Source organism: Schistocerca gregaria, chromosome 1, assembly GCF_023897955.1.
Source record: "Schistocerca gregaria isolate iqSchGreg1 chromosome 1, iqSchGreg1.2, whole genome shotgun sequence".
Classification (NCBI taxonomy): domain Eukaryota; kingdom Metazoa; phylum Arthropoda; class Insecta; order Orthoptera; family Acrididae; genus Schistocerca; species Schistocerca gregaria.
In genome coordinates this window covers 300,719,859-300,732,873 of record NC_064920.1, presented here as the reverse complement: position 1 = coordinate 300,732,873, position 13,015 = coordinate 300,719,859, and the positions used below count along the sequence as shown (strand labels likewise).

The following is a 13,015-nucleotide window of genomic DNA, read 5'->3' as shown; positions in this document are numbered from 1 at the left end:
GATGCAAGCAGCAGTGAGTTGTGGCTCCATTAACAAAGTCAAACATTTTGCAATGATGGTATCAACAAATTGGTCTCTCGTTGGGAGGAATGTGTTTGTCGCCAGGATGACTAGGCCTACGTTGAGAAATAAATATGTGCACATGAAAAATAAAGATGCGGAATGTTAATGTTTGTTTTATTTAATAAGCCTTATGAATTTTCACATAAAATATTCGGAAGCATTACTTTTCGGTACAGCCTCGTAATTCTACTTGTAGAAAGGCAGATGTTTAGGGAGAACCCAGAGGAACGTTATTCATCACGAAAATGGACGCTTCGAGAAAACATCAGTGTACAATCACCTCTCGAGTGTTGTTCGTTGGTCTGTAATTCTTAACAAGTTTGTTGAAAGGCGCCTCATTGTTGTCCTTCACTTGGGCGATTGGCCGAAATGTGCAATATCCAGATTCGTATGTTACTGTAGCACGATGTTGGACGGAATGGAAACGTGAGGGCAGGCGTACTTGTCGCCAAGGTCCCAGTCGACCACCATAATGGACGATCGCCGTGTTGTGCACTAAGTACATCGCAATTCCTTCACATCTGCAACTGGAAGCCGAGAGCACCCGCACCATTCATTGGAGACTATCAGTAGTCGGATTAATGAGTTACCGTCCCATGCGTAGGCTGTAGTTACCATCACAGCACAAACGTCTGTGTTTTGGGTGGTGCCATGACCGGGTACTACGGCGTGCTGATGAATGGCGTCACATCGTGTTCAGCGAAGAATCGCAGCTATGCACTACCCTGGATGACCATCGTCGACAAGCATGGAGGCGACGTAAGGAGAGGTCCCATTCTCCCAATGTTTTGAAGAGGCAAAGCGGGGTTACCCCTTATGACATGGTGTGGAGAGTTATTGGGTATGACTTCAGTATCACTGGGTATGACTTCAGGACGTGGCGGATAGTGTTTGAGCGGAGCCACTGGGTATGATTTCACGTATTGGCTGACAGTGATTGGCGGCATTCTGACGGCACAGTGATCCGTCACAAGGCACATCCATCAACGGCACGTGTCTGTATATATTGTTCAAATGTCTCCGAGCACTATGGGACTCAACATCTGAGGTCATCAGTAACCTAGAACTTAGAACTACTTAAACCTAACTAACCTAAGGACATCACACACATCCATGCCCGAGGCAGGATTCGAACCTGCGACCGTAGCAGGTTCCAGACTGAAGCGCCTACAACCGCTCGGCCACCGCGGCCGGCCTCTATGGATTGTCTCAGTAACGTTGAGGCACTCCCGTGACTAGCGAGATCCCCAGACCTGACCCCGACAGAACATGTTTAGGACCAGCTCGGATGCCAACACTGTCCCAGCGCTGGTACCCATGATATCAAGGATATGTTACAACAGTCGCTAAGCAAACTGCCTCCGAGGGGGATATAATGGCCTTATGACAGCTCTCCCAACTGAATCAGTGCATGCATCGAGGCATGATAGAGTGTAACGTCATACTCAGAAGTGGGCTCATGCCGTCAAATTGTTTGGAAATATTACTCGATTTTGTAATCATTTAAATTACATTATATTTCCTCTCAACCTGCGAGGTTTCAGTGCGTTTCTACCAAACATTCTACTACTTCACTTATTTGTCAGGCAGTATACTACTGGAGAGACGCTTCGTTACGACCACGTGGAGGGACGGAGCTGAGTTGCTACATCGAGTACGAAACACACAATAATCTGACATTCTCTCTGTTCACTCAAAATCACAAACTATACAATATACAAAGATGGCAGTAGCATTGTATTCTGGAAGAGGTCCAACCTATACTGAAGAGCCGAAGAAACTGGTACACCTGCCTACTGTCGTGTAAGCCCCAACGAGCACGCAGAAGTGCCGCAACACGACGTGGAAGGGACTCGACTAACGTCTGAAGTAGTTCTGGAGGAAACTAACACCATGAAACCTGCAGGGCTGGCCATAAATCCGTAAGATTACGAAGGGGGTGGAGATCTCCCCCGAACAGCACGTTGCAAGGCATCCCAGATATGCTCATGTTTCGGGAGTTTGGTGGCCAGCAGAAATGTGTAAACTCAGACGAGTGTTCCTGGAGACTCTCTGTGGCAATTCCGGACGTGTAGGGTGTCACGTTATCCTGCTGGAATCGACCAAGTCCGTCGAATTCACAATGAACATGAATGGATGCAGATGATCAGCAGGATGCTTACGTACGTATCACCTGTCAGAATCGTATCTAGACGTATCAGGGTTCCCATATCGCTCCAACTGCACACGCCCTTCAGCATTGCAGAGGATCCACCAGCTTCAACATTCCCCTACTGACATGCAGGGTCCATGGATTCATGAGGTTGTCTCCATACCCGTACACGTCCATCCGCTCGATACAATTTGAAACGAGACTCGTCCGACCAGGCAAATTGTTTCCAGTCATCACCAGTCCAATGTCGATCTTGACCGGCCCAGGCGAGGCGTAAAGCTTTGCGTTGTGATCAACAAGGGTACAACAGTGGGCCTTCGGCTCCGAAAACCCTTATCGATGATGTTTCGTTTAATGGTTTGCACGCTGACATTTGGTGATGTCCGGCATTGATATGTGCAGCAATTTGCGGAAGGGATGCACTTCTATGACGTTGAACGATTCTTTCCAGTCGTCGTTGGTCTCGTTCTTGCAGTATCTCTTTCCGGCCGCAGCGATGTCGGAGACTTGATGTTTTAGCGGATTCCTGATATTCACGGTACACTCGTGAAATTGTTGTACGGGAAAATCAACACTTCATTGCTATCTCGGAGATGTTGTGTCTCATCGCTCGTGCGCCGATTATAACACCACGTTTAAAACTCATTTAAATCTTGATAACCTGCCATTGTAGCAGCAGTAACCGATCTAACAACTGCGCCAGATACTTGTCTTATATAGGCGTTGCCGACCGCAGCGCCATACTCTGCCTGTTTAAACATCTCTCTATTTGAAAATGCATGTCTATGCCAGTTTCTTTGGTGCTTTAGTGTATTTTCATTTCAGTTCTGTCCAGGGCAATGTTTAAGTCAATAAACTGTAAATTTACCAAACACGCTTATCCTGACGACGTTAACGAATTTTCCGTCTACTACAAAATTTTTCGTTATTGAATTTAGGTAGGTACATTACCCGCACAAAATTTTTAAAATGAAGATATTTTCATGTCTTCTAAACTGGAACTCTGTCAAAGACTGCTAACACGAGATCATTTGAGTTAAATGTAATGCTTAATGTTCCACTCGTGTGTCAAGAGCTAAGCGGGAAACAGATCTTTGCGTTTACTTACACGATAACAAATATTAAAATTTACACTTTGTAATCGAGGTGAGAACACTATCTTAAATAAGGCTAGCGGTATTGGGGAAAAGAAGAACAGCGACCCGAAAAACACTGTCTCACAGTCTGTTCAAAATTGCTTTAGGACTGACACTTCGGCAGGAACACCTGGAGACGCGGAGCAGATTTTTCACGCCCGGCACGGAACACACGCGTAATCATACATTCCGCTGAACTCACTCAAATTCGCGAATGTTTCGGTGTACAGATAGGGTACTAATACCTGGATCTTGTGGGGCAGTGACTGTGCCCTTCCAAAGCAAGCATACCGGCATTTGCCTGGAGCGATTTAGGGAAACTATGGAAAACCTAAATATGGATGACTGGACGCGTGTTTGAAAGGTCGTCCTCCCGAATGCGAGTCCAGTGTGCTAACCAGTGGGACAGCCGCATCATGTTTAAATTTCAGTTAGGTTCTTCAGGGCACCAAATTTTTAAGACTGTATATGGAAAGTTTAAGAAAATGGGTTTCCTGACGATGTTGCCAAATTTCCGACATGTGGGAAATAGGAAACTTGTTTGTTATTGAATTTTGGCGAACACATTCTGCAACGAATTCTTCACAACACAATATGCCTTCATATGCATAGCTTGAGTTTGTCACGCTTTATGCTGCGGTCGCGAGCCAGAACCTCAGCGTCCGCCCGTTTGGTTCCATTGTAAGAAAGAGAGCATTAGGTTTATCATTAACATATTATTATGTTTTCTAATCAAATTTTGCGTTTATTTGTAACACAATAAAAATTATGCCTCTTCATTGAAATCAGGATACTTATCCATTTGGAAGAAAGACGTGCAGTGTTAACAACTTGTACTACCTGAGCATTGCATCAATTATAATGTAAACAGTGAAAGAGATTTCTCTAGTGCGATTAATACTAAGATGATGATCATTCGAATTCAGTTGCTGTAACAGCCTTCTAATTATTAGTCAATTTTGTGATGATGATGATGGAAAACTCTTTCACATGATAAAGTGCAACTGTCGGTTGTTTATTGGTGCATAATTTCCCATACCGATTACAAAAAAAAAAAAAACACAAACTCTTTCTGCCAATTCATCATGGACTGTGTATGATTGACAGTTTTCTTCCAGTCTTCAGATGTGACTTTCCGAACACTTTTTTTGCTGAGTGTTTTTACTGTAAACAGTATAATTCGTTTTTAGTGTTGTTGGCAACGTAACCTTTATTTGGGTCCATATCAGTTCTACTGGAATGAAATGGCGATGACAGGATGAGAACCTAATGACTGTACGCCCGTATGTTTTCCCTAGTTCATCAATTTCGTATCAGGGTAATTGTCTCTGTAGTGTATCACCTGCTCCTCTCGCTTTTTCATCATACGCGCCTTGTTAATAACAGATTGGTAAGCAGCATAATCACGAACAATTGTTAGTGGTTTTCTCTTATTTGGTTTTATCGAGTACATTTCCTCGTGATGATCTATCCTCCTCCTTTTGAAAAGCAGGGGAAACTTTGTGAAAAACCTTGCTTTACGCATTTGTTTAGAATATCTGCCCCTGTTGCGTCATTAGGTTGTGTCATCTGTCGAGCCCTGCTAGAGCACATGGCCAGAATTGATCAAGTTCTCATCAAGCCACACCATTACGTCAATCTTGACGTCACGTATCTGCCCTAAATATCGACATAGCCAAGCTACAACATCTTGTATCTCCACTACCAGCTTGCGGTCACAGAAATGCCAACAGTGGAAGACCACGTTGTGCACAACTGTAACTATCGATGTGCGACTGTAAGGGAAACTGAACGTAAATGTGCCCAGGAACATGCCGAACATTAGAATTTCCTTTCTGCGACGCATCGAATGACTAGAAAATGAATCTACGCATACTTTTCCACAGAGTTTCTAGCTTCGATGAATTTCCAGCTTACTCGATTTTCTCGAACATTTCCTCGACAATCTTTGCAGCCTTGTCTCTGTTGACATTGAAAGCCTTGGCCACTGTTTAGTTGTTTTATCTTGATGCAGATACATAACACGCTTCTCTCACTTGACTTCGTACCACATTCCCCTGAACAAGAGAGGGAAGCCGAACTTTGCACTCGTAACATTCGACGAACTTGTTCTAAAGTTCAGTATCAGCCGACAACCAATAGTGACAACATGTAAACGACGTAAGACATGAAAACGTACAAAATTACAGCGCACCAACGAACGATCATACGAAAACCTAAAACTGAGGCACAGTGCACGCGGAAAGTGCTGTGATGGTGTGGGTAAAGAGCCGACAATCGCGAATGCTTGCTGCGACCACGGCTCACGTGGATCGGCCTGCCTCCCGCGCAGACTTCATCCGGCTAAATCCTTCGCCGCTGTCGGTCCTAAAGTAATTGTGAACAGAGTGTAGTAGTGCAGGCTGCAGTGGCACGTCCGGACAGGAGCGACTGACCGTGCGTGAGGATGTTGATGGTCTCGTTGTGCAGGTAGAAGAGGCTGGCGAGGCAGCCGCGCACGCCCTGCAGCGGCCGGTAGCCGGCGCGGATGTGCGGGTTGAAGCGCAGGTGCGCCGGCATGTCGCGGAAGCGCAGCAGGCGCCGGCCCCGCCCCATGACGTCACGAGCGCGCCATGCCGCCCGCACACGACCTGGCTGCTGCTGGCGCGCAGTCCGCACGCTGGACAGCTTCTGCCGCCGCCAACGCACCCCACCGCCTCCGATTCACCCCTCCAGTGGCGCGCGGTCGATGCTGCGCACTGCGCATTGCGGCCGCGTCACCTCGCCCGCCGTCGCCTAGCCTTACATCTACATCTACATCCGTACTCCGCAAACCACCTGCGGTGCGTGGAGGAGGGTACCTGGAGAACCACTGTCACTTCCCACCTTTCCTGTTACAGTCGCGAAAGGCTCGCGGCAAGAACGATTGCCGGCAAGCCTCCGTGTGGGCTCGAATCTCTCTAATTTTATCTTTCTTATACAGGAGGAAATAACATACAAGTTGAGTCAAGAGGGAAGGTATGTGTTTTCATGGTATTCGTGATTCTGAACAAAAGCTTTATCTGGACATATGCCCCATTCCGAATGGTTTCCGAGAGAGGACACATTTAACGTGCACTGTTATTTATTTCCTCTATTATTCAAACATTGTCACTGTTTACAACGTCCCACAGTAGCGCACAGGAAGATGAGACGAACAATTTTATACACGACACTTGTGGTCCATCAAGTCAGAAAAGTAACAAATTGGCCTAGAAAAATTACTGAAGCTACAGCGTATGCATGTCGCGTTAATTTTCGATATTCTCGCGCTCTCTTCGCTGAAAGTATTAGCCATAGACGAAAAAAATGAATACAGTCTGTTTTGCTGGAGGGTGCAGTTTTCGAGTTTTCAAGAAAAACTTGCAGTACTGATATCGTTGTGTTCTAACTCGGAGACAATTCGGAATATGGCATATGTCCATACGAAGTTGTTTATTCAGAATCAGTATCACCCGTTAAAACACGCATCTTTCTCCTGACTCACGCTGCATTTGTTGAGTCTTTTACGTACGTATGCTCTCGGAACTTTAACAGTAAACCTCACCTTTGTGCAGAACGCCCCTCTTTCAGCGTCTGCCTCTAAAGTTGTTTGATCACCTTCGTGACACTTCCGTGTCCACTAAATGAACCAACAACGTAACGCGCTGCTGTTCTTGGACTCCTCTCTATTTCCTCTATCAATCTCCTTTGGTACGGATCCCATACTGACAGGCAATATTCAAGTAATTGTCGTAAGAGGGTACTGTAAACTACCTCCTTTCTTGACAGACTACATATCCTGACGATTCTACCAATGAATCTCAAGTCTGGCATCTGTCATTCCTGCGATTAGTTTTATGTGACAGTTCCACTTTAAATCGCTCTGTACGCTTACTCCTAGATCCTCTCATTTTCAGAAAGTGTGGGGGTCGGGTAAAACTATGGAGACACCGCGGTAAATGCAGGCTTGAACATGAATGCAGATGCTAGACAAGCCTGCAGGTGCGCTCTTGTACATCACTGGCCATTAAAATTGCTGCACCAACACGAAATGCAGATGATAAACGGGTAATCATTGGACAAATATATTACACTAGAACTGACATGGGATTACATTTTCACGCAATTTGCGTGCATAGATCCTGAGAAATCAGTATCCAGAACAACCACCTCTGGGCGCAATAACGGCCTTGATACGCCTGGGCATTTAGTCAAACAGAGCTTGAATGGCGTGTACAGGTACAGCTGCCCATGCAGTTTCAACATGATACCACAGTTCATCAAGAGTAGTGACTGGCGTATTGTAACGACCCAGTTGCTCGGCCACCATTGACCAGACGTTTTCAATTGGTGAGAGATCAGAGGGCAGCAGTCGAACATTTTTTGTATCCAGAAAGGCCCGTACAGGACCTGTAACATGCGGTCGTGCATTATCCTGTTGAAATGTAGGGTTTCGCAGGGATCGAATGAAGGGTAGAGACACAAGTCGTAACACATCTGAAATGTAACGTCCACTGTTCAAAGTGTCGTCAATGCGAACAAGAGGTGACCGTGACGTGTAAACAATGGCACCCCATACCATCACGCCGGGTGATACGCCAGTATGGCGATGACGAATACATGCTTCGCCAAACACGGATGCGACCATCATGATAGTGTAAACAGAACCTGGATACTTCCAAAAAATGATGTTTTGCCATTCGTGTACCCAGGTTCGTCGTTGAGTACACCATCGCAGGCGCTCCTGTCTGTGACGCAGTGTCAAGAGTAACCGCAGGCATGGTCCCCAAGCTGATAGTCCATGCTGCTGCAAACGTCGTCGATCTGTTCGTGCAGATGGTTGTTGTCTTGCAAACGTCCCCGTCTGTTGACTCAGGGATCTACACGCTGCTGCACGATCCGTTACAGCCATGCGGATAAGATGCCTGTCATCTCGACTGCTAGTGATACGAAGCCGTTGGGATTCAGGTCCAGATTGTATACCGATTAGGTTCCTTTCAGATTACGCTGATACTATAGCTCCCTACTTAGCACTCATATACAACCGCTCGCTCACCGATAGATCTGTACCTACAGATTGGAAAATTGCGCAGGTCGCACCAGTGTTCAAGAAGGGTAGTAGGAGTAATCCATTTAACTACAGACCTATATCATTGACGTCAGTTTGCAGTAGGGTTTTGGAGCATATACTGTATTCAAACATTATGAATCACCTCGAAGGGAACGATCTATTGACACGTAATCAGCATGGCTTCAGAAAACATCGCTCTTGTGCAACGCAGCTAGCTCTTTATTCGCACGAAGTAATGGCCGCTATCGACAGGGGATCTCAAGCTGATTCCGTATTTCTAGATTTCCGGAAAGCTTTTGACACAGTTCCTCACAAGCGACTTCTAATCAAGCTGCAGAGCTATGGGGTATCGTCTCAGTTGTGCGACTGGATTCGTGATTTCCTGTCAGGAAGGTCGCAGTTCGTAGTAATAGACGGCAATTCATCGCGTAAAACTGAAGTGATATCAGGTGTTCCCCAGGGAAGCGTCCTGGGACCTCTACTGTTCCTGATCTATATAAATGACCTGGGTGACAATCTGAGCAGTTCTCTTAGACTGTTCGCAGATGATGCTGTAATTTACCGTCTAGTAAGGTCATCACAAGACCAGTATCAGTTGCAAAGCGATTTAGAAAAGATTGCTGTATGGTGTGTCAGGTGGCAGTTGACGCTAAATAACGAAAAGTGTGAGATGATCCACATGAGTCCCAAAAGAAATCCGTTGGAATTCGATTACTCGATAAATAGTACAATTCTCAAGGCTGTCAATTCAACTAAGTACCTGGGTGTTAAAATTACGAACAACTTCAGTTGGAAGGACCACATAGATAATATTGTCGGGAAGGCGAGCCAAAGGTTGCGTTTCATTGGCAGGACACTTAGAAGATGCAACAAGTCCACTAAAGAGACAGCTTACACTACACTCGTTAGTCCTCTGTTAGAATATTGCTGCGCGGTGTGGGATCCTTACCAGGTGGGATTGACGGAGGACATCGAAAGGGTGCAAAAAAGGGCAGCTCGTTTTGTATTATCACGTTATAGGGGAGAGAGTGTGGGAGATATGATACACGAGTTGGGATGGAAGTCATTACAACATAGACGTTTTTCGTCGCGGCGAGACCTTTTTACGAAATTTCAGTCACCAACTTTCTCTTCAGAATGCGAAAATATTTTGTTGAGCCCAACCTACATAGGTAGTAATGATCATCAAAATAAAATAAGAGAAATCAGAGCTCGAACAGAAAGGTTTAGGTGTTCGTTTTTCCCGCTCGCTGTTCGGGAGTGGAATAGTAGAGAGATAGTATGATTGTGGTTCGATGAACCCTCTGCCAAGCACTTAAATGTGAATTGCAGAGTAGTCATGTAGATGTAGATGTAGATGTAGATCCAGCACGGCGTTCCGTATTACCCCCCTGAACCCACCGATTCCATATTCTGCTAACAGTCATTGGATCTCGACCAACGCGAGCAGCTGTGTCGCGATACGATAAACCGCAATCGTGATAGGCAACAATCCGATCTTTATCAAAGTCGGAAACGTGATGGTACGCATTTCTCCTCCTTACACGAGGCATCACAACAACGTTTCACCACGCAACGCCGGTCAACTGCTGTTTGTGTATGAGAAATCGGTTGGAAACTTTCCTACTATCAACAAGTTGTAGGTGTCGCCACCGGCGCCAACCTTGTGTGAATGCTCTGAAAAGCTAATCATTTGCATATCACAGCATCTTCTTCCTGTCCGTTAAATTTCGCGTCTTCAGCTCGTAATCTTCGTGATGTAGCAATTTTAATGGCCAGTAACGTAATTTAATTTTGTTCTGCAACTCGTTTTCGCTGGAGGGTGCAGTTTTCGAGTTATTCAAGAAAAACTAAACAGTAGTAATATTGTTTTGTTCTAACTTGGAAACAATTCGGAATAGGGCAAATATCCATACGAAGTTGTTTGTTCAAAATCAGTATCACCCCTCAAAACATGTATTTTTCCTTCTGACTCACGCTGTATTGAGTTAAGAGTATTATTCAGCCGCCTCCACTGGCAGTTGTAGTTGAGAAGTTGCTGTGGGCAGTTGTAGTTCTGAGGTAGGCGTGATCTGTGCTTGTTGAGACGTAGATAGAGTACTAGTTGTTCTGTTCGGCAAGACACTAATGTTATTCGATTGGGGATGTTGTAATGATCAGAGTGTATTTTTCGTCAATATATATGAAGGTAACGAATTTTTTATTTTAATTTATTTCAAACTTGCTAACTAACAATGCCTCTTGCTCACAGGTTCAGTCTACAAAGCATCTGGCTTGTGTTCATGTATTAGAGTGTAATTCTAGTTCCCATGTGCAATCATAGTATTTCTGTTTTTTTTTTTTTTTAAATTATTTCATTGTAAATGGCGTTTAAAGCATCTGATTGTATTGAGGAAGAGCCGTGCCAGATGTGTATGTTGAATGACACTTCCACACACAGAACAGTTACACTTATACTTTGTTGTTTAGTAGCTTTTATAGTTGCTGGGGACTTAAATTATTAATTGTATTAACGAAAATTTCCTTTCATTCTTTGTTGTTATTCTGTGCAGTCAGATTGCGTACTAATATTATTCAGGGCCAACCGGTTACGAGACTGCGTAACCTGACACACAGCGACAAAAACTAAAATTATTTGCATTCTATTTAATTAAGCCCCCATGCACGTGGTTACCGCTGCTTCGGATCGTCCCTTGGAATTCTTTTGATAGTAAAAATTACAGACAGTAGTATTGTTGTAGTAATTTGTAGTTTAATAATTGTAGTCTAAGTAAAAATTACAGACAGTAGTATTGTTGTAGTAATTTGTAGTTTAATAATTGTAGTCTATGTTGCATGTGTAAATTTGGTAACTGAACATTTGTAGTTGTCTGTCTTCCTTCTAATGGTATTTTTGCAGAATTTAATTTTGATGTCTTGTATACGGGTTTGACAATTTCGTGCAACTATGAAGATTTCAATTGTTCGTTAATCGTGTTTCTCGGGAAGCATTTCGTGTGAATGGTATTGTTGGTGATAAAGTGTTATTGTGTGTAATTTTCGTATAGTGACGAGTTTCGTATGTTTTGTAAATGATTACGCGATCGATGAAAAAGGCAAAAATGATGGATAGTCAGAATGACGAAATTGTTGACATGGCGGACTCGCCAACACAGGAGAACATTATGATGAATAATGAAGCATAAAACAATTTAGTAAGTCGGAAAATTAGTCTGAACCAGTTCAAAATTTTTCACAATCAAAAAATTTTCAGAATTCGAGATTAACGACAGAAGATTCTGGAATAGTATCGAACACAGATAGCTTTACAGCTATGACGAAACAAGTTGATTTTGCAGGAAATGTTAGGGGTGAAAAGAGTTTCAAATCTGTTAATATGGAGCAGTTGATGAGTGCAATATTGAATTTGGGATCTGAATTAAAAACAGTGGGATCACAAATAGGAACAATTAAAACTGATATGGGAACAATGGGAACACAGTTAAGATCTGAATTAAAAACAGTGGGATCACAAATAGGAACAACTGAAACTGAGATGGAAACAATGGAAACACGGTTAGACTCACGAATAGGGATATGTTTTAAAAACATGAAAGATGAATTAAAGAAAGAAATTAGAGATGAAGTACAACCGATTTTGAATGCTCACAATAATAGATTAATTTCAACAGAAATCATACAAAAGGAACAGGATAGAGAACAGGAAGAAAGAGATCGCGTGATAGTACAAAAATTTTCAGAGTTAAATTTACAACGCGCACACGATAAGGAAGAAATATTTGAAAGAATCGAGGAATCTGTACCAAATGACAGAATAAATAATCTAACACAACAGTATGAACAGGTAACTTCTAAATGTGTTAATACTGAAACCCGAGTCGTGACACTTACGGAAGACGTAAATAAACAGAAAGAACAAATAGGTAACTTATCGGAAAGAGTTGAGGAGATTTCAGATAAACTGACAAGTCTTGGTTTAAATGGGGACAGAGATTCAGACGATACAGCTCCATTGCCATTTGCAGAAACCGAAGAGTACCAGAACATAAATAAACATGTTGAAAATCAGGGAAAATTTAATGAACGCGTTTAAAGGGAATTTGAGGCGTTACGAAAGAAAGTCAAACAAATTGAAAGCGAAATCGTAGGAAAAGACAGCAGAAGAAATTTAGAATCACAGATAGCAGAGGGCTCTGAAGAAAATAATTTATTTCATTTACGAGAAGCAACAAGAGAGCTCCAGGCGCGCAAACTTGACAATAATTGACATTGGCACTGGGACAGACGCGGTAGGTCTTTGTCGCCACGAGGCGAAAACTTTGACTATAAACCGTTGTTTCCTATCATTCCAGCGAAATTAAAGGACATGGCTGCAGTCGATTTGTTCGGCCCAGTGGTTCGTTCTACTAATGGTTTTGCGTACATTTTGGTAGCAGTGGAATTGACATCAAAATATGTGTGTTTTACACCTTTACGCAAAGCAACAGCTCGTTCAGTATCTAATGCTTTCATCAAACATTTTCTTAAAGAAGTGGGTCATGTTGATAAAGCTATATCAGATAATGGATCACAGTTTCGCTCTAAAATTTGGCT

The 13,015-nt window shown here is 43.5% G+C and overlaps 1 protein-coding gene across 1 annotated transcript in view; it reads right to left on the bottom strand.

Annotated features, from left to right (window-relative positions):
- Positions 1-6,019, bottom strand: part of LOC126342072 (progestin and adipoQ receptor family member 4) — a 177,888-nt gene extending 171,869 nt beyond the window's left edge. The window contains exon 1 of the mRNA XM_050001824.1: positions 5,787-6,019. Coding sequence (XP_049857781.1) covers positions 5,787-5,946 — 160 coding nt within the window. The 5' untranslated portion in view covers positions 5,947-6,019. The remainder of the gene's footprint in view (positions 1-5,786) is intronic.
- Positions 6,020-13,015: the final 6,996 nt, after the last annotated feature.